The 21,817-nt window shown below is 49.7% G+C and overlaps 1 protein-coding gene across 1 annotated transcript; it reads right to left on the reverse strand.

The window, feature by feature from the left end:
* Positions 1–782: 782 nt before the first annotated feature.
* On the reverse strand, positions 783–20,841 carry LOC145358123 (POU domain, class 5, transcription factor 1.1-like). Its single transcript, XM_080211798.1, has 5 exons — positions 20,161–20,841; positions 18,663–18,774; positions 8,509–8,639; positions 5,179–5,343; positions 783–1,028 (listed from the first exon to the last, which is right to left on the reverse strand). Exons 1-5 carry the CDS (start codon positions 20,839–20,841, stop codon positions 783–785), a joined length of 1,335 nt encoding a protein of 444 aa, XP_080067924.1.
* Between the last annotated feature and the right edge of the window lie 976 nt (positions 20,842–21,817).

Consider the following 21,817-nt stretch of genomic DNA (forward strand, 5'->3'; position numbering starts at 1 on the left):
TCACCTCATGTGGCCCAGTCCAGGCGTAGAGCAGAGGTGGTTGGTGTAAGGATCACAGCTTGGTGGTTCACCCTCACCTGGAGAAACTCAACAGACCCACTGCCTCGCCAGCCTACTGCCAGACTGCAAAAGGGGCACCTTAAAACCTCTCCAACAATCCCTCAATACTAGCCTAGCATCAGATTCTCCTCCCAAGCAGCTCTACAGACACAAGTGGAATGGGCCAAGACCATTATGTATTTGAGGCAGCAATGTTCCAACAGATGTCAACCCAGACACTGCATTCACGCAGATGAGTTACTCAGCAAACAAAGCTAGTTACGTGTACTTAAGGCAGATTTATTTAGACCGAGAATTTCCTTTTGGATGGGGCACCACATGAAGGAACATCACCAAGTGGCTCAATGCAACCTGACAGTTTCATGCAAACGTTATAATTACAGTATTAAAATATTCAGATTCAGCTTTCGTGAAAAGATTACGAGAAGTAGAGAGAAGAGTATCTTATATAGCAAAACATCCAGCACATTAATGCCACCATTTCAATAAGTTAGAAAATTCCCATTAAATATTTTTCATAAAAAGAATGGACCAAGTGTCCAATCCCATTCAGAATCACAGAGTTGAGTAAGGGAGAAGGAAGAACTTGAGAGAAAGGACAGGAGGTGACAATGAGATTTAGTATTGGATGAATCCCTCGACTACTTCCCACACCCAAGGTAGTTTTGAGATAACAATCGGCCATATTCTACCAACTTGTATAGGAACCCACCGAGGACTGTCTAACTGGTGTGATTGCCCATGGAGACCACAGGGTGCAGAGCCTGGGGGAAGGGAGACATGTACATCGGAGGAGGTACCATGGCCGCACTGTATGCCTGGGTTACTATGGCCTCAGGTAACATCACAGCACTGGGAGACATGTGGAGTGGGCTCCCCTCCTGGATTTGTACATCGTTCTCCTCCATACACGGCAGGGTCATCCTCTTCCCCTTCTGTCTCCTATTGCAGAACCAAACTCGGATCACCTACAGGAAGAGACAGAGTTTTGTTAGGTGCCAGCCAGGTGCAGCATATCCCAAGCAACTCAGAGCTTCTGCCCAATAAGAAGCCGCCCATTCCTTAATCGACCATCTAACCGCCTCTTTCCCTCTCTATAACTCCTGCACTGAAGGAAACGGTTTTCCATCACTGCCATCATTATTCCCCCAGAGTCGGCTGGAGTTGAGGCTCAATCCTTCTCTTTTCCAGGGATGTAAGGTGAAGGGTGGCACAGTGGTTAGTACTGCTGCCTCACAGTGCCAGGGACCTGAGTTCAATTCCCAGCTTGGGTCACTGTGTCTGTGGAGTCTGTACATTCTCCCCGTGTCTGCGTGGGTTCCTCCCACAGTCCAAAAAGCATTCTGGTTAGATGCATTGGCCATGCTAAATTCTCCCTCAGTGTACCCGAATAGGCGCCGGAGTGTGGCGACCAGGGGATTTTCACAGTAACTTCATTGCAGTGTTAATGTTAGTCTACTTGTGACGCTAATGAATAAACTCAAAAAAAACTTCCTCACCCCAAGTTGCTGCTTTATTTTGAGTTACTTTTTCTAAAATATAAATGCATACAAATTTTTTACATTGCACTCACTTACTTCTCCTGCAACACCTTGGCTATTTGCCCACCTTGTCTGTTTTGTTGCTGTACCATTGTTTGAAAAGGGGAAGAAAGGGATGGGGTTCATTAGTGCTGGTCATTCAGCTTAACCTGGCGGTGGGAAAGACTGAGGTGTAGATTAATCAGAGGCAGGGGTCAGAACCCTATCACCTCGCCCACCCAGGATCGGAGCGGGCGAGGGTCGGACAATGGAAATCTCAACTGACCTCAAGCGAGGCGGTAAAATCCCACCCATTGAGCATGGAATTGTTCAGGAAAGGGAACTGTCCACTTGATTGAAATGGTGTTTTTTGAGGAGGGAACATGGGGGACAGATGAAGGCCAACGTGGGATTTTGACACAGCTGTTGACAAGGTTCCGTGTGGCAGACTGATCTGAAATTTAAATACAAATAGGATGCAGAAGGAAGTTGGGCTCCAAATGATCTCTGAGGCAGGGAACAGAAGGGGTGACGGATGGCTTTGCCCCTGGGTGGCTGTTCCCAGTGAGGTTCCATGGGACTCAGAATTAGGTCCTTTGGCACAAACCATGAACCACAACGATTCAGATTGAGACGGCACCCTTGCTTAGTTTACAGATGATGCAAAAAAATTGGTCGTGTGTTTGATAGTGAGGAACAAAACTGCAGATGGCAGCAAGATATCACTGGAGGTGCCAGGTACACAAAAACGTGACAAATAATAAAGAAACGATATTTGGAGAGGGAGAATGCAGCTGTGGAACTCAATAATGGTAAGATACTGAGACGTGTAAAAGGGACAGAGGGAAAGTTAAGTGCACGTCCGCATCCTACACCCCCCCCTCTCCCCAGCAGAGAAGGTTGGTCAAGACAACATCGGGATAATTGTTTTTATTGGCCAAGAAAGAGTATGGAGCAGTGAGGTGATGCTACAATGTATAGAACACCAGTTAGGCCACAGCTGGAGCACTGCATCCAGTTCTGGTCTATCTGCATTGCGGGAGAGATGTGATTACATTATCCGCTATCCACCACCCTCGGGAACCCCATTTTTCATCCAAGTATTGGCGCTCAGTAACATCATCTAAAAACACATCGGGTTCCACATGACAAGAAAGATTCGCATTCATATAGCACCTTTCACAATCTCACAAACTCCCAGCATGCTTTACAGTGTTACATTTGGGGGTGGGGGGACAGATGTGGGATCATCTTGAATCCGTCATCAAAGAAGAAATAGCGAGGCACCTTGAGAAGAATTGTTTGATAGAGCAGGCGCAGCACGGATTCGTTAAGGGGAAGTTGTGTTTGACAAATTTATTGAATTTCTATGAGGATGTGACTAGTGCGGTAGACAGAGGGGAACCGGAGGATGTGGTGTTTCTCGATTTTCAGAAGGTGTTTGATAAGGTGCCGCACAAAAGGTTGCTTCAGAAGGTTAGGGGGCATGGAGTTGGGGGTAAGGTGTTAGCGTGGATAGAGGATTGGTTGTCTAATAGGAGGCAGAGAGTTGGTATCAATGGGTGCTATTCTGATTGGCGCTTGGTGACTAGTGGAGTGCCCCAGGGATCGGTGCTGGGGCCTCAGCTATTTACCATTATATAGATGATCTGGAGGAGGGGGCTGAGTGTAGGTGTCGAAATTTGCTGATGACACAAAGATATGTGGAAAAGCAAATTGTGCGGAGGGTGTGGAAAGTCTGCAGAGGGATCTAGATAGGCTGAGCGAGTGGGCGAGGACCTGGCAGATGGAGTACAATGTTAGCAAGTGTGAGGTTATCCACTCTGGCAGGAATAATAGTAGGAGGGATTACCATTTAAAGGGCGAAAAGCTGCAGCATGCTACGGTGCGGAGGGATCTGGGGGTCCTTGTGCATGGGTCACAAAAACCCAGTCTGCAAGTGCAGCAGGTGATCAGGAAGGCGAATGGAATGCTGGCCTTTATAGCGAGGGGGATTGAATATAAAAGCAGGGAGGTCTTGCTGCAACTGTACAGGGCACTGGTGAGGCTGCAGCTGGAGTACTGTGTGCAGTTTTGGTCGCCGCACTTGCGCAAGGATATATTGGCCTTGGAGGGAGTGCAGAGGAGGTTCACTAGGCTGATACCGGAGATGAGGGGGTTGGACTATGAAGAGAGGCTGAATAGACTGGATTTGTACTCGTTGGAGTTTAGAAGGATGAGGGGGGATCTTATAGAGACGTATAAGATGATGAAGGGGATGGATAGGTAGAGGTAGAGAGATTCTTCCTGCTCAGGAAGGACAGCAGGACTAGAGGGCACAGCCTCAAGATAAGGGGGGGCAGTTTAGATCGGAATTGAGGAGGAACTTCTTCACTCAAAGGGTGGTGAATCTCTGGAATTCTCTGCCTGTTGAAGTGGTGGAGGCTACCTCGCTAAATATTTTTAAGACGCGGGTAGATAGGTTTTTGGTAGGCAAGGGGATTAAGGGTTATGGGGAGAAAGCGGGAAAGTGGAACTGATCCACTTCAGATCAGCCATGATCTTATTGAATGGCGGGGCAGGCTCGAAGGGCTAGATGGCCTACTCCTGCTCCTATTTCTTATGTTCTTATCATTATCACCCCTTGACCAATCACAACAGGAAGCATTTCTGCAGTTGTTTTAACCCCTTCAGCGCTGTGATTTACAAAAAGACAGGCTCTCTTAAAAGTTTAAATCAAAAGAAAGGATAAATGTTTGCTTAATCACAAAACCCTACACGTAAGTGCAACAAACGCTCTCTCTTCATCTGCACACACAAGGAAGATTTAACATGAACTTTGATTCATTAAAGGGTCAATAATGTTGCTTCAATGAGCAATCCTCAACTTAGTAATGGAAAGGGCACAGGATGGAAAGGTTCTTTTGGTTCATTGAAAGACACACAGAGGTTGGAAGCTTTGGACATTTCTGGTTAAGGTTGGGTCCAAGCTCCAATGAATCAGCTGATTGTCGGCTGTTAAAATACAATTAATGGACTTTTTAGAATCACAAGCTGCTTTCTGTCATTAAACTCTGGTGACAGTGTTCTCCAAAACGATTTGCTGTCAAAAGCTGTGGTCACACATGAACATTCCAGTTATAAAAAGCCTCCAAATGTCTTTTGTGTATTTCCATCTTCCTAATACGGGCGCATGATATGACCACAGCAGCCAGTGAAGAATTTGGGAGTCACATGTAATGTGGCTCCCAGTCTGGCAACACCTCAACACTGGGAATCCTCATCCTTTCTTTAAATTCTTCTATATCTCGACGAGTTCATCCAGCCCCAGGACGCTCAGAGCTCTGTGCACCTCTGGCCTCTCGTACATCTCATGCCCACCCCACCATCAGTGGCAGCCTTGTCTTCAGCTGCTGTGGTGCCAGGCTCTGGAATTCCTTCCGCAAACCAATCCTTCCTTCTAAAGGCACTCCACGAAATCTTTGCCTTTGACCAAGATTTTAATCAGCGTTGAGGGTTGAAATTTGATCCAGACAATTTCCTTGGAGTGCATCGGGAATTTACTTTGGTTAAAGACACGGAATAAATACAATCCAACGGGAGGCAGAGAGCCACTCACCTCCTTGTCCAGTCGGAGATCCTCAGCAATCTGGGAGATCTCTTCGCTGGTGGGTTTGGGACATTTCATAAAGTAGGTCTCCAAGTTCCTCTTCACACCATTCTCAATGCTGGTTCTCCTCTTCCGTTTCCTGGACTGATCCAGAACCTGCTCCACGTTACAAATCTTGGGGAGGTGGTGGAGATAAGGACCAAATAGCAACCATTAGATTTTGAATTTTTCAATGGAAGGACAGAAAGGTGAACCTATGCTCACATCTCCCAGAGGCTTTCCCTGAATGCAGCCTGAGGGAAGGCTTCATTCGTTTCATTATTTACTTCCGTAGTAAACCCATACCGAGAGATCTTCCAATGTAAGAGATCCAGGGAATCACCAATATTAAACTCAGCACCAATATGAACAGGTAAAGCAGCCACAGACTGGAAATGGGTGTAACTATCAGAAGTTTGACCAAATTCAATAAAAAGACCAATCAGGTGTGCCCGAGATCCAGTGATAAATATTGCAAAGGTCAGGTGGTTCAGTAAACTTGGACATCTCAGAATGTGAGGCTATTTCACAGTGAGTTTAATGTAGCTATCTCTTTTGGCAGATTCTCAGATGTTAAAAAGATTGGCACATGGAAGTTTTACGTTCCAATCATAAACTGCAGCTTTTACATTCATTTACTGCATTCTTCCTGGCCTAACATTTCACCAAACACAGTAACAGAATAGATTCTCAAAAATATATATTTATCGGATCACCAGAAACCAGAGTGTAAACCATTGCTGAGTTGGCTGAGGATGGAATAGTTCTGATGGTTTCTAAAGCACACAGAAGATTTAGGCCTCAGCCTGGGAAACACTTGGCGCTCCCTCCCACTTTGATCGTGGGAACTTCACACACGGAAGACATCATTAAACAGGAGTGCACTCGAATCCTGTGGAAACCCTCCCCACGCTCTGCCACCCCCAGTAAAACCCTGCCCACCCATAGCCTTCCCCACACAACCCTCCCCCAGCAATACCCTCCCCCCCAGCAATACCCTCCCCCCCAGCAATACCCTCCCCCCCAGCAATACCCTCCCCCCCCAGCAATACCCTCCCCCCCCAGCAATACCCTCCCCCCCAGCAATACCCTCCCCCCCCAGCAATACCCTCCCCCCCAGCAATACCCTCCCCCCCCAGCAATACCCTCCCCCCCCAGCAATACCCTCCCCCCCCAGCAATACCCTCCCCCCCCAGCAATACCCTCCCTGCACCAGTAACCCCTCCCACTCCCCCTCCACCAGTAACCCCCCTCCCCACACTCCCTCCACCAGTAACTCCCCCTCCCACACCCCCTCCACCAGTAACTCCCCCTCCCCACACCCCTCCACCAGTAACTCCCCCTCCCCACACCCCTTCCACAGTAACTCCCCTCCCCACCCCACCCCTCCATCAGTAACTCCCCCTCCCACCCCCTCCACCAGTACCTCCCCCTCCCCACACCCCTCCACCAGTAACTCCCCCTCCCCACACCCCTCCACCAGTAACTCCCCCCTCCCCACACCCCCTCCACCAGTAACTCCCCCTCCCCACACCCCCTCCACCAGTAACTCCCCCTCCCCACACCCCTTCCACCAGTAACTCCCCCTCCCCACACCCCCTCCACCAGTACCTCCCCCTCCCCACACCCCTCCACCAGTAACTCCCCCTCCCCACACCCCCTCCACCAGTACCTCCCCCTCCCCACACCCCCTCCACCAGTAACTCCCCCTCCCCACACCCCTTCCACCAGTAACTCCCCCTCCCACACCCCCTCCACCAGTAACTCCCCCTCCCCACACCCCTCCCACCATACCCCCCCTCCCCACACCCCCTCCACCAGTAACTCCCCCTCCCCACACCCCCTCCACCAGTAACTCCCCCCCCACCCCCCTCCACCAGTAACTCCCCCTCCCCACACCCCCTCCACCAGTAACTCCCCCTCCCCACACCCCCTCCACCGTAACTCCCCCTCCCCACACCCCCTCCACCAGTAACTCCCCCTCCCCACACCCCCTCCACCAGTACCTCCCCCTCCCCACACCCCCTCCACCAGTACCTCCCCCTCCCCACACCCCCTCCACCAGTAACTCCCCCTCCCCACACCCCCTCCACCAGTACCCCCCTCCCCACACCCCCTCCCCGTAACCTCCCCCCCCCTCCACCTGTAACTCCCCCTCCCCACACCCCCTCCACCAGTAACTCCCTCTCCCACACCCCCTCCATCAGTATTCCCCTCCCCACACCCCTCCACCAGTAACTCCCCCTCCCCACACCCCCTCCACCTGTAACTCCCCCCCCCTCCCACCTGTAACTCCCCCTCCCCACACCCCCTCCACCAGTAACTCCCCCTCCCCACACCCCCTCCACCAGTACTCCCCCTCCCCACACCCCCTCCACCAGTACCTCCCCCTCCCCACACCCCCTCCACCAGTAACTCCCCCTCCCCACACCCCCTCCCCAGTAACTCCCCCTCCCCACAACCCCTCCACCAGTAACTCCCCCTCCCCACACCCCTTCCATCAGTAACTCCCCCTCCCCACACCCCCTCCACCAGTAACTCCCCTCCCCACACCCCCTCCACCAGTAACTCCCCCTCCCCACAACCCCTCCACCAGTAACTCCCCCTCCCCACACCCCTTCCATCAGTAACTCCCCCTCCCCACACCCCCTCCACCAGTAACTCCCCCCTCCCCCACCCCCTCCACCAGTAACTCCCCCTCCCCACACCCCCTCCACCAGTAACTCCCCCTCCCCACACCCCTCCACCAGTAACTCCCCCTCCCCACACCCCCTCCACCAGTAACTCCCCCTCCCCATCCCCACACCCCCCTCCACCAGGTTACACCCCCTCCACCAGAAAAATACTTGCAGAAACTGTCTACACTCACAGAGGGGTTCTCTACCCAGTCCCACTGGGCGGGGTACAGTGGTAACTAGTAATCCAGAGGCAAGTTAATGCTCCGCAAACATAGGTTCAAATCCCACCATGGAATCAGATGGAATTGAAATTCAGTTCATAAATTTGAAATATATAAAGCTGGTCTCAGCAATGGTGACCACAAAACTATCATCAATTGTCGTAAAAACCAATCTGGTTCATTAACGACCTCCAGGGAAGGAAATTTGCCATCCTTACCCAGTGACTCCAGGTCTACCAATCTTAACTGGTCTTTGAAATGGCTGCGCCAAGCCAGACACAGTTCAGGGGCAATAGAGATGGGTCACAAATACTGGCCTTGTCGGTGATGCCCACACCCTGGGGAATACAGAAGAAGACACCAACGACATTATGAGGTTTACACCGACGATGCACTCCTACCTCATGCAGGTTGCCATTGTTCTCGGCATCGTTCAGCCAGCGCTGAAGTATTGGTTTCAGCTTGCACATGTTCTTGAAACTCAGCTGGAGCGCTTCGAACCTGCAGATTGTCGTCTGACTGAACATCTTCCCTAGGACAGCAGAACAGAGAAGCTGAGTTACAGAGAGAGAGATTGAATAGGTTCGGACTTTATTCCCTGGAGTGTAGAAGAATGAGGGGAGATTTGATAGAGGTGTATAAGGTTTTGATGGGTGTAGATAGAGTGAATGCAAGCAGGCTTTTTCCACTGAGGCTAGGGGAGAAAAAAATCCAGAGGGCATTGGTTAAGGGTGAAAGGAGAAAAGTTTAAAGGGAATATTGGGGGGGCTTCTTTTCACAGAGAGTGGTGGGAGTGTGGAATGAGCTGCTGGATAAAGTGGTAAATGTGGGGTCACTTTTAACATTTAAGAAAAACTTGGACAGGTTCATGGATGAGAGGGGGTGTGGAGGGATATGGTCCAAGTGCAGGTCAGTGGGACTAGGCAAAGAATGGTTCAGCACAGACAAGAAGGGCCAAAAGGCCTGTTTCTGAGCTGTAATTTTCTATGGTTACAAAAGTCAGTCAGTCAGCTTCTGGAAGAGAAGGCAAGTGAACAAATCGCTGCAAAACAGAAGGCAGAATTGTCCATATCACAATGATCAGAAACCAGTCCCTGCTGGACTCTGTGTCGACGCAACAGCGTAGAATCATAGAATCCCTACAGGGCCAACATGGACCTAGGGGCCGAGTGGCCTCCTTCGGTGCAGCGCTGACTCTATAACATTATATTGATAAATGGGCAAAATCTGGCAAATGGATTTCAATCTGTAACATTATTTACTGAGAATCATAGAATCCCTACAGTATAAAAGGAGGGCATTCACCCATCGAGTCTGTACCGACCACAATCCCACCAAAGCCCTATTACCATAACCCACCACATTTACCCTGCTAATCCCTTGACATCACAGGGTAAATTAGCATGGTAAGAAGTCTGGCAACACCAGGTTTAAGTCCGACCAATTTATTTGATAGTAAACCCACAATCAAATAAATTTACTATCGAATAAATTGGTTGGACTTTAACCTGGTGTTGCCAGACTTCTTACTGTGTTTACCCTAGTCCAACACCGGCATCGCCACATCATAAATTAGCATGGCCAGTCAACCTAACCTGTACATCTTTGGACTGTGGGAGGAAACTGGAACACCCAGAGGAAACCCATGCAGACACAGGGAGAATGTGCAAACTCCACACTGACAGTGACCCGAGCTGAGAATTGAACCCGGGTCCCTGGCGCTGTGAGGCAGCAGTGCTCACCACTGTGCCACAGTGCTGCATCAATAGGTCCTTCCACTGACAGTACAGTTTACAGCATTATGGTGAAAAGATGCGCCAACCTGCAGTTCAAAGAGGAACGAGTGATATTAGGCCGCACCAGATCCCACACACATGTAGCCAGATCACTTAGAACAATTTAATCTCAATGATACAAGACAAGCACAAAGCTCTGAGCCAGTTTTGTCTATCAGGGACCTCAACTCAAAACGCATGTGTGCCTGGAGTTAGTACTGAGCTGTTACAGTCTTCAGCACTCGGTTTAGATCAGGAAGTGGCAGGAGAGATTCCATTCCCAATTGTTACCCCTTCACTCCTGTGAGTTTGAGCGGGGATGTTAGGTGAGGTCCCACTCAAATAACCTCATCACAGTTTAGACGCTGTGGGTGGAATTCTTCTAAAAAAACTCTGTGTTGGATTCGTGTGAAAACTGGAGTAATTTTTTTCCAGCATGAATTCAGAGAGGAACCTCCCACACTTCGTGCAATGCAGAGTGCGCCAAGGTGAATATCAAGAGGTGGTGTCTATTCCCGCAGGAGAGGCTGAAATCAGCGTGCTGAGTGGGCCACTGCGCATGTGCCGAGATCATGCACAGTGGCCCCACACTGTTGGCCTCCCAATTGCAGGCCAGCTCAATCGCTGACCAGCCCCGCGACCCCCACAACGCCGGTTCTCTGCCCCTTCCCCACCCCAGCGCAATTACTGGCCCCCCTGACCATTCCCGAACTCAGTCTGGACATCCCCCCCCAGGCCCACCGTGATCTCCAGCCCCCCAACCGATCCTCGCCTCCCCTCCCACCCAAGAGTATATCACTCCCCCGCCGCCATGCTGACCACCCCCCCCCAAGTAGGCTGATCATCCACCACCCCCCCCCACCCCCAGCTGACATCCCTCCCCAGCCTGCCCCAATCATTGACCTCCCTGCATGCTTCCCCCACCGAACCCTGTGCAGAGTGGAGGTATGGAGTATAATGTTGGCAGGTGTGAGGTTATCTACTTTGGCAGGAATAATAGTAGGAGGGATTACTATTTAAAGGGTGAAAAGCTGCAGCATGCTACGGTGCAGAGGGACCTGGGGGTCCTTGTGCACGAGTCCCAAAAACCCAGTCTGCAATTGCAGCAGGTGGTCAGGAAGGCAAATGGGATGCTGGCCTTCATAGCGAGAGGGATTGAATATAAAAGCAGGGAGATCTTGCTGCAACTGTACAGGGTATTGGTGAGGCCGCAGCTGGAGTACTGTGCGCAATTTTGGTCGCCGCACTTGTGCAAGGATATTTTGGCCTTGGAGGGAGTGCAGAGGAGGTTCACTAGGCTGATACCGGAGATGAGGGGGTTGGACTATGAAGACAGACTAAATAGACTGGGTCTGTACTCGTTGGAGTTTAGAAGGATGAGGGGGGATCTTATAGAGACGTATAAGATAATGAAAGGGATGGATAGGGTAGAGGTAGAGAGATTCTTCCCGCTTAGAAAGGATAGCAGGACTAGAGGGCACAGCCTCAAGATAAAGGGGGGGGCAGTTTAGATCGGAGTTGAGGAGGAACTTCTTCACTCAAAGGGTGGTGAATCTCTGGAATTCTCTGCCCGTTGAAGTGGTGGAGGCTACCTCGCTAAATATATTTAAGTCACGGGTAGATAGATTTCTGATAGACAAGGGAATTAAGGGTTATGGGGAGAAAGCGGGGAAGTGGAACTGATCCACTTCAGATCAGCCATGATCTTATTGAATGGCTCGAAGGGCTAGATGGCCTACTCCTGCTCCTATTTCTTATGTTCTTATCCCCTGAGCATTGGCACTTTGCCCTTGGGCAGTGCTGGGGGCACAGGCTGGCATTGGCAGGGGGTCTATGCCAATGGCCCTGGCACTTGACTCTGAGGGGAGGCCACCAGTTGCCCCCCTTCACTCCAGTGGAGTCAAGCCTAGCCTAGCCTGAGCTACCTTTCAATTAGATCACTCTTTATTTGAAATCTCAACTTCACTTTCCCACTCGATGTCCTTTGAACTCCTAAAAGAATCCAAAATTCCAATGAATTTCAGCTTTGAATAAACTCCAAATCAACATTTCAAACACTCTGTGGACCCTGAGGGAAGAAAGTTCTCCTCATCCCAATCCTAAATGGCTTATCTCTTACCGAGTCTATGCCCCCTTGTCCTTTACTCTCCAGCCCAGGCACCAGCATCCCTCCACCAAGCCCTCTCAGAACCCTGTGTGCTTCGATGTGATCATCTCTCATTCTTCTAAAGTCCAGTGCCCATCCAGTTCAACTCAATCTCTCCAACAGCTGATGCTGTCCTTCCAAGGCAAGTATTCCCTCCTCCAATTAGATGCCAAAGCTGTGTACAGTATTCCAGGGGCAGTCTCACCTTTGATCTCTTTGACCCTGGGTGGGATTTACGGCCTCACTCGGGCGAGACTGGAAAATCCCACCCTAGATCAGTGGAGGTTTCTGTTGTCGGACCCTCACCAGCACCAATTCCGTGGTGGGCGAGGTTGGAGAATTCCGGCCCCATGTCAAATGCATGTGGCTTGGGTAATGATCCGGAGATTCCTGCCTTTTGAGATTTGCTTATTATATCATTAATTCCCACATGAACAAATGATTTTTCCGCTCCGCCCTCTTTTCCAGCTGGGAAGGAGTCAGGAATCCGTAAAGGAAAGAGTGAATATAACTTGGTCATGTTGTGATTGCACCCTTCCTCTGGTGGTGGTGCTGCGGGAGATGTATTTATAAAAACATCAGCTTACTCCTGCTCTAATTATTTCTGCCTTTAAAACTGCTTCACCCAGGAACTGTCCTCTGTCTTTGCTTCAATAAAATACAATGAATTTTACAACTTTGTTCATCCCGAAACTGTAGAATCCCACCAAGACAAATGGACCTTCCCATGCTCCGCCCCTCGCCCGCTCCGATTCCCGTGGCAGGTGGGGCGGTAAAATTCCAGCCCAATATATTTAAGTAAACCGTTTGTCAAAAGGTGCACGGTTCACTCAAAATCTTCTGCACAACAGTTAGTAATGGGTAAGGGTGCTGTGGTGTTTTCCAGGGTGCCACGGTGGCACAGTGGTTAGCACTGCTGCCTCACAGCGCCAGGAACCCGGATTCGATTCCCGGCTTGGGTCACTGTCTGTGTGGAATTTACACATTCTCCCCGTGTCTGCGTGGGTTTTCTCCAGGTGCTCCAGTTTCCTCCCAAAAGACGTGCTGGTTAGATGCATTAGCCATGCTAAATTCTCCCTCAGAGTCCCTGGACAGCGCTGGAGTGTGGTGACTAGATTTTCACAGCAATTTCACTGCAGTGTTAATGTAAGCCTACTTGTGACTCCAATGAATAAACTTTAAAAAGTATTTGCAAAGGCTATGTACAAACAGCCAGTTTGCCCGGGCACGTCAAGGTTTCATTTTACCTGGATTCACAAAAAGGTTCCAGCTCAGATGAAGATTCACAGAAGGGGATGGGACAGCGACAATAATATATACAAAATAAAACTAGGGAATTACAAACTTTGCTTAAGCAGAGAACTTTCCTGGTTCTGGTTGAAAAGGAGAAGTATTGAAAGTGGAACTGTTTGCTGAGATACTGAAATCGTATGGGGCTCACAGTGAGGGACAGCACAGCCAGCTTCAGATCTCCATGGTCTGGAGGTCATTAAGTGCCAATGTAATCTCCTGGTGAATTTGGTAAAAGAATTGTGAGCAAAACAAGCTTGGAGTACTGTGCGCAGTTCTGGTCGCCTCATTACAAGAAGGATGTGGAAGCTATTGAGAGGGTGCACAGGAGATTTACAAGGATGTTGCCTGGATTGGGAGGCATGCCTTATGAGGATAGGTTGAGGGAGCTCGGTCTCTTCTCCCTGGAGAGATGAAGATTGAGAGGCGACCTGATAGAGGTTTATAAAATGTTGAGGGGAATAGATAGGGTGGATTCTCAGAGGCTATTTCCCAGGGCTGAAATGGTCGCTACGAGAGGACACAGGTTTAAGGTGCTGGGGAGTAGGTACAGAGGAGATGTCAGGGGTAAGTTTTTCACTCAGAGGGTGGTGAGTGAGTGGAATCGGCTGCTGTTGGTGGTGGTGGAGGCGAACTCATTGGGGTCTTTTAAGGGACTTCTGGATGAGTACATGGGATTTAATGGGATTGAGGGTTAGAGATAGGCCTGGTAGTTGGGATATGATCGGCGCAACTTGTGGGCCTGTTTGTGCTGTAGTGTTCTACGTTCTACAAGCTGCTGGATGCTGAGGAGGGCAGACATGGGCCAAACCCTCCTCATCACACAGCTAGTGAGCGGGCGCTACAGCAGTGAATGGACTCTCAAACCAGCTTCCGCACGGGGGTTGCAAGGCAAACTGCTTTGCTGAAAGGATTGGAAAATTACTTTTTCCTCCTTCACATCTGTGCCTCACTACCCCCCCCCCCACATCACGGGGTACGAGCCCAGGATGTCTCACGGTGCTTTACAACCAATGAGGATCGAGTTTCAGGTGGAGCCACGGAGCTCAGACGGTAGGACAGGACCTGGTGCAGGTTAAGATAAGATCAGACTTCTGGCTGAATTCAAGCGGAGGTCAAAACGATGAAAATCGAATAACAAGAAAATCAGGAAGTGCTGGATATACTCTGGCAGCATCCACAGGGAGAGAGTGGGGGGGTGGGGAGGGGGAATGGGCGTGGACAAAGCCGATGTTATCTTGGTTTTTCTCTCTCCACAGCGCTTCCGGAACTTTCCCTCTTTGTTTCAGAATTCAGCAGTTTGCCTCTGTTAACAGAATCCGCCAGTTTGTGCACACACTACCTTCTAGCTGGCTCGCTTGGAAACGTAAGCAAATCGCTCCGGTTTCCTCCCACAGCCCAAAGATGTGCGGGTTAGGTTGATTGGCCATGCTAAAAAATTGCCCCTTTAGTGTCCTGAGGGGGCTTAGGTTAGAGGGATAAAATATGTAGGGATACGGGGGGTAGGACCTGGGTGGGATTGTGTTCGGTGCAGACTCAATGGGCCGAATGGCCTCTTTCTGTATTGTAGGGTTTCTATGATTCATAGAAGAATCATAGAATCCCTACAGTGCAGAAAGAGGCCATTCGGCCCATTGCGCCTGCACTGACAACAAACCCACCCACACCCTATCCCCGTGACCACGTGTTTACCCTAGCTAGTCTAGCTAGTCCCCCTGATACTAAGGGGCAATTTAGCATGGCCAATCCATCTAAGCAGCACATCTTCCAGACTGTGGGAGGGAACCGGAGCACCTAAGAAAACCCACGCAGACATGGGGAGAATGTGCAGACTCTGCACAGACAGTGACCCAAACCCGGAATTGAACCTGTGTCCCTGGCGCTGTGGGGCAGCAATGTTAAACACTGTGCCACCATGCTGCCCACTGTGCTACCCATTTTCTTCTTTATTGAATCTCTCAGGCATCTCCTGTCCAAGGTGAATGATTCTGGCTTCACTAGCTCATGGATATAAAGTGCTGAGCAATTTAATAATGAGGAAGGTCTCAGTCTCAGCTTCCAACTGGAAGAAAGAGGAGAAAAATCAATCTCATAGAATAGAACCACAGACTATAGAACGCTGCAGTGCAGAAAGAGGCCCTTCGGCCCATCGAGTCTACATGGGACACAATCCCACCCAGGCCCCACCCCCATACCCCCTACACATTATATCTACTAATCCCTCTAACCTAAGCATCCCTGGACACTGAGGGGCAATTTCTTAGCATGGCCAATCAACCTAACCCGCACATCTTTGGACTGTGGGAGGAAACCCACGCAGACACAAGGAGAATGTGCAAACTCCACACAGACAGTGACCCGAGCCAGGAATCGAACCCAAGACCTTGGAGCTGTGAAGCAGCGGTGCTAACCACTGTGCTACTGTGCCACCCCAAATCTAGACGGCACTGTGCTACCGTGCCGTCTCAATCTAGATCAGTCTCCAGTAAGCCCGACTTTAACCAGATGTCAAGGAAGGAGAGGCCAAGAGGCGGCTTGGCTCAGGTTGGACTGATTGGACAAGGTGCAAAAGGCCATACCCTCTCAAGGCTCCCAGTAATGGCCATTTGAGGAAGGAAGCAGAGATTGAAACACCCATGGAGCTATTGTCTCAGTGGGGGAGTTAATGCTTGGAACGAAATCCACAAAAAAAGATGCGAGTTTTCCTGATGGACAGCAGCCAACTGTACACTGCATTTACAACTATACAGCTAACAATGGGCCCCATTTCTACATCACTCCTGTCCCTGGGCAATAACGTGAGCCATCGCATGGTTGCCAGCAATGAGGCAGGGCCACCTCTATTCGGTCATTTCAACATTAATACAATGTCAAACCATTCTGAAACTTAAGGGTTCCTGAACATTTGTCATCTTCACTTCAAAATAGTCCAAAAACAAAAGCTCTCCTCTCTTCCTCACTGGTCCCAAAACACTCGGAGGTAGGATGCTGTACCTGCTCAATACCTCGACAAAGCTTCTGCATGGGTTTCCTCTGGGTGCTCCGGTTTTCTCCCACAGTCCAAAGATGTGCAAGTTGATTGGCCATGCTAAATTGCCCTTTAGTGTCAGGGGATTAGCAGGGTAAATATGTGGGGTTACAGGAATGGGGCCTGGATGGTCGGTGCAGACTTGATGGGCTGAATGGCCTTCCTCTGCACTGTAGGGATTCTATGATTCTGCAATTAAACTGGATGAGGTTCAGAGTAACAAGACTTTACCGCGTGGGCAGTCCAAATCAAATTGGAAGTCAGTGAGGCACCTTTATTTTTATAGCTGAAAGCGATAGCAAAAATCGTTTCATTTTACTTCTGATATTTGCAATTTACATTTAAACAACACCGTTTGCAATGAAAAATGCCTCAGGTTAGTCAGACAAACATACACATCCACAAGAGCAAAATAATGAGGTGGGCTTTAAGTGTAATCCTCCAAAGGGAGAAGGGGTTTTAATCGTTCCAGGGTACTGAGTAGGAACACAGTCAGCCCCACAGCCAAGAGCAGTGAGCCGAGAGGTGAGTGGGGAATTGGTCGGAGCTGGCTTACTGGCTCACCCCCACTTAGCTGGTGAAGGAGCAGCGCTCCCAAAGCTCACGTTACCAAATAAACACGTTGGACTTTAACCTGGGTGTTGTGAGACTTCTTACCGGCAAGGGTGGCATGAGCTCGAGTCCGTGAAGGCTGGAAGAGGGAGGATCAGCCAGGAGAGGACTGGAGTCTGCCCCTGAGGTAGCAAAGCATGGAGGAGGTGTTCACAAAACCGAAAGGCTGAATCAGGAGTGGAGACAGGATGGGTTACAGGCATGGAGTGTTTTCTTCAGAGCACAGAAGGCTGAGGGGGGACATAATTGAGGTGTATAAGATTATGAGGAGTGCAGACAGAGTGAGTGTGGAGCAGCTGTTCCCCTTTTGTTGAGGGGTCAATCACGAGGGAGCAGATTTTTAGGGTAAGGGACATGAGATTCAGAGGGAATTTGAGACACTCAGGAGGTGATGGGAATCTGGAATGCACTACCTGGGAAGGAAGTGGAGGCTGGAAACCTTACAGCCTTTAAAAAATATTTGGATGAGCACTTGGAATATTTTCAAGGATGTGGGACAAGTGCAGGAGAATGGAGTTAGCATGACTAGTTATTGTTGATGGGTCAAAGGGCCTTTTCCGTGCAATATGACTCTATGTTTTTACATTAGAGATGGAAGTAGGCAGTCTTAGTGAAGGAGAGATTGGGAAGTGATGGGGAGAGCGGTTGTTGGAAGAGGAGGCAAACTCCAGAATGTTGGGTTCAGGCAGATACAGACATGGTCAATAACATCGGGAGGGGAGGGAAGAGATAGAAATCCAAGGAATTACTAAATTGGAAGGAGGTGGCAGGCCTGGAAGAGATCAGAAAAGATAGGAAAGGAGTGTGAGGTTGTGAAATTTCGAATTGGAGGCATTGAGGGCCCAGGACCTAAGGCAAGTCAGCAAGGAAAAGGGTGAACAGAGTTTGGAATACAATAGGAGAAGCAGAGTTTTAGACAAGGCAATTTTTTTTTACAAAGAATAAGAGGCAAGCTTGCAAGAACCCTGACATCAGCAGTTCCAATCTCAACATTTGAGTTCACATTTTTCCCTCTCTGCTTTCCCCCACTCTCCCAAATTAGTTTCGAGGGAACAAGATCACAATCCTATCAACTACATAATTCTTGATGAATCAATATTTCTCAAGACAGTTCTGAATTTATCACAGCCAGTACTAACTCATCCTCTTAGAATCATAGAATCACTACGTTGCAGAAGCAGGCCGTTCAGCCCATCGAGTCTGCACCAACCACAATCCCACCATGGCCCTATCCCATGGTATTTACCCTGCTAGCCCCCCCCGACACTAAGGGGAAATTTAGTATTCCCAATCCACCTAACCAGTGCATCTTTGGAGCATGGGAGGAAGGCGGAGCACCCAGCAGAAACCCATGCAGACATGGGGAGAACGTGCAGACTCCACAATTCAGTCGCCTGAGGCAGGAATTGGACTCGGGCCCCTGGCGCAGTGAGGCCGCAGTGTTTGCCATGCCACCCACTTATAAAATCACAGGCTCAAACCATAGCAAAGTGAAAATAGGAATTTTAAGGACATGGAACATATTTTAAACAGCAGCTCCGGACTTGTTAACGTACAAGCATTGCTCCCTGAAAATTGCATAGATAATGTAATGCAAATCCTTAATAGGATTAAAGCATTAATGGTTTTAACATCGAATATCCCAATAAACGTACACCACTTACTTCAGAAAGTAAAAGGATACCAGGCTGTGTGCGCACTCACCATAAAGATTCCCCAAAGCTAATCCAACATCAGCCTGTGTGAAGCCAAGTGTAATCCTCTTGTGTTTCAGTTCTTTGGCAAACTGTTCCATTTTCTCTTTGGTCGGATACTCCTGGAATCACAAACAGGGGGTGGTGGGAGGGAGGGATGGGAGGGATGGGCAGGGGAAAGTTGCTATCTGTTCATATACCAAGAATTTTAAGAGTCGATTGAAAGTTAGGACGTGCAGCACAGAACCAGAAGGATACGGGGTGAGCAAATTGTAAATGTGGTTCAAATTGATCTAAAGAGTCACCTCCAAGCGCTCTGGAACACTTCAACAGGTAAGCTTTGCTAAACATGCACTGAAATCAGATATCTCACACTGGACACACAGCACATAGAAACTAGAATCAGGAAGAGGCCATTCAGCCCCTACGAGCCTGTTCCACCATTCATTATGATCATCGAATTCAATATCCTGATCCCACCTTTCCCCATATCCCTTGATCCCTTTAGCCACAAGAGCTATATCTAATTACTTCTTGAAATCACACAACGTTTTGGCCTCAACTACTTTCTGTGGTAGTGAATTCCACACATTCACCACTCTCTGGGTGAAGACATTTCTCCTCACCTCAGTTCGAAAAGGTTTACCCCTTATCCTCAAACTATGATCCCTAGTTCTGGACTCTCCCACCATCGGGAACATTCTTTCTGAATCCACCCTGTCTAACCCTGTTAGAATTTTATAAGTTTCTATGAGATCCCCCCTCTCACTTTTCTAAGCTCCAGTGAATATAATCCTAACCGGCTTGGTCTCTCCTCATATGACAGACCTGCCATCCCAAGATGTAGTTTGCAGGATGGAAGGAGATAGAAAAGTCTGAAGTCACGTACCAATGAATTCAAGAACAGCTTCTTCCCTGCTGCCAGACTTTTGAATGGACCTACCTCGCACTAAGTTGATCTTTCTCTACACCATAGCTATGACTGTAACACTACATTCTGCACTCTCCTTTTCTTCTCTATGTACGGTATGCTTTGTATAGCGTGCAAGGAACAATAATTTTCACTGTATGCTAATGTGACAATAATAAATCAAGTCAAAAACCTTGAAATTTCACTGTACTGTACATCAACAACACCCTTCCTCAGATACCAAAGCTACACATAATACTCCAGATGTGGTCTCACCCCTATGAGATTTTAGACTTTAAAGTTTAGACAATGCTCCAGGCACAACTTATCAAATATGGAAATGTGGCACAGGAGTTGGAACATCCCAAAGAAACAGGCCAAGCTTTGCAAAAGTTCGTCAAAGTTACAGAAGTTAAAAGAGCGACTTGGGAGCTCCCAAGTTTCAAGGTTATTACATCCAGCAAGCAGGGCCCAGAGTGGACCTGGGAAGGTTAAAGCTATTTAACATGCTGTTACAGGGGGAGGACATGTTTATACCGCAGCTCAAGACTGTAAGGAGAAAACTCCAGGCAGAAGTGTGCTGTGAGCCACAGGTTACCTCCTCACTGTCGCTGGACTGTCCCTCCTCGCTGGTGCTCCCGGTGGATCCTGTGTTGGACTGGGCAGCCTGGCTGCTGTCACTCTGCTGGGACGGGCTGGGGTTACTGGGGTAGATCTGGGGGGGCGAGGGGAAGCTGCCGAACCCGGGGTAGGTCTGTCCGGAGGAGGAGGAGGACGAGCTGGGGGTGGTGTGGGCCGAAGCGGCCAGGGCAGGCTGCCAGAAGGCGCTGGTGCCCCAGCGGTGGTTGTAGGAAGGGGCTGGGGCGCTGGGCGAGCCGTACCTCCCCTCCGGGGGGTAACCCCGGCACTCCTTCTCCGCCTTGACCTCCGGCCTGAGCAAGGCTGCCCCGGGGGCAGGCAGCTGGGAGGGGTGCCCAGTGCTGCTGTGCCCAGTGCCATGGGCAGCTCCTGGCTCGGTGCCAGGGAATGGGTACCAGTAAGCGGAGTGGGGCACGGCTGCACAGTCCCCCCGCTGGGTCTCGGGGTGGCCGTACTCCCCCTTCAGAGCTGGGAAGGGGAAGAGATACTGGGCGGAGATGGCGTTGTAGCCAGGCTTGTAGAACTGGGGGCTCACATCCTGAGCCACCCCCTGGCCAAAGGGCAGGGCAGGGGGTCTGTCCGGGGAGGGCATTGCCCGGTTCACACTAGCCCCTTGACCAGGGCTAATGGACCGAGACATTCTCCAGGAGGCCAGTCCACACTCTACCTCCCCCACCTACCTACACAGACCCATCACTGAAACAAGTCAAACCTCACAGCTCCTTCCCCGGGGGGGGGGGGGGGGTTAGATTGACTGAACAGCCTGATTGGAGCAATGTGTTAATTGAAACCCTTCTTATTGGAGCTGGCTTGGGGGGGGTGTGAATGAACTTGAAGCTCTCGTTGTCCTGGCCTCTTGTCTCTGTGGCCTGTGAGTTTTGGAATACAAACCTCAGCGGGCAGATTCAATAAAGTAGCCAAAATCTAAACAGTGGACTGATACTAAACCCACCACCAACACCCCTCCCCTCCCATTGCCAAATGTATTCATGTGGGGGTGGGGGTTCATGCTGTAAAAACAACTCCAACTAACAGCGACATGGTCAACTTAGTATGTAAAGTACATTGGAAGGATTCTCATTGAAGAATAACTTTTTATGGGGGAGGGGGTGGATTGACCACGCTCAGGTTGTAATTTAAAATGCTACTGCTTTCTAAAAATGTTAGCCATCTGACAAATATCTCATTGCTTTAGGAATTAATCCTCTCTGGCTACCTCTTTCCACCAGAGAATCTCCCACAGTGAGGTCCTTCTCAATGTTGCTACGTTCTGACCGCCACACAGTTCAATCTCAAAGTTACACATTTATAAGATCTCTCTCTCTCTCTCTCTTGTCCAAAGAGCCTCACACAAGGTCCCTCCCTCCCTCCCCCACCTTCTCTCTTTGGGAAACAGTGAATAGATAATGGTATTATGGTGAGAGAGGGAGATAGGACGGGGGGGTTGATGTATTTACTGGATTGCCCTGTCAGGAGCAGTGGGGGAGGCAAGAGCGCCTACAGGACAATGAATGAAAGGCGCCGCTCGCCCATTGTTGTCCCTGTGGCTGCTCAGAGAGGCGGCGTTAAGCCGCTGGACTTGTGGCCCGAGAGAGAATGGGAACTCCCGGTGCTTC

Source organism: Carcharhinus amblyrhynchos, chromosome 25 (assembly GCF_965287045.1).
Source record: "Carcharhinus amblyrhynchos chromosome 25, sCarAmb.v2.hapA, whole genome shotgun sequence".
Taxonomy (NCBI): Eukaryota; Metazoa; Chordata; class Chondrichthyes; order Carcharhiniformes; family Carcharhinidae; genus Carcharhinus; species Carcharhinus amblyrhynchos.

Coding starts and splice junctions, on each gene's coding strand:
- LOC145358123 (XM_080211798.1), bottom strand. CDS start 20,841: ATGTCTCGGTCCATTAGCCCTGGTCAAGGGGCTAGTGTGAACCGGGCA. Junction 5,344..8,508: donor ACAATGGCAACCTGCATGAG/GTAGGAGTGCAT, acceptor CACCTCCCCAAG/ATTTGTAACGTGGAGCAGGT. Junction 1,029..5,178: donor ATCTCCGACTGGACAAGGAG/GTGAGTGGCTCT, acceptor CTCTTCCTGTAG/GTGATCCGAGTTTGGTTCTG.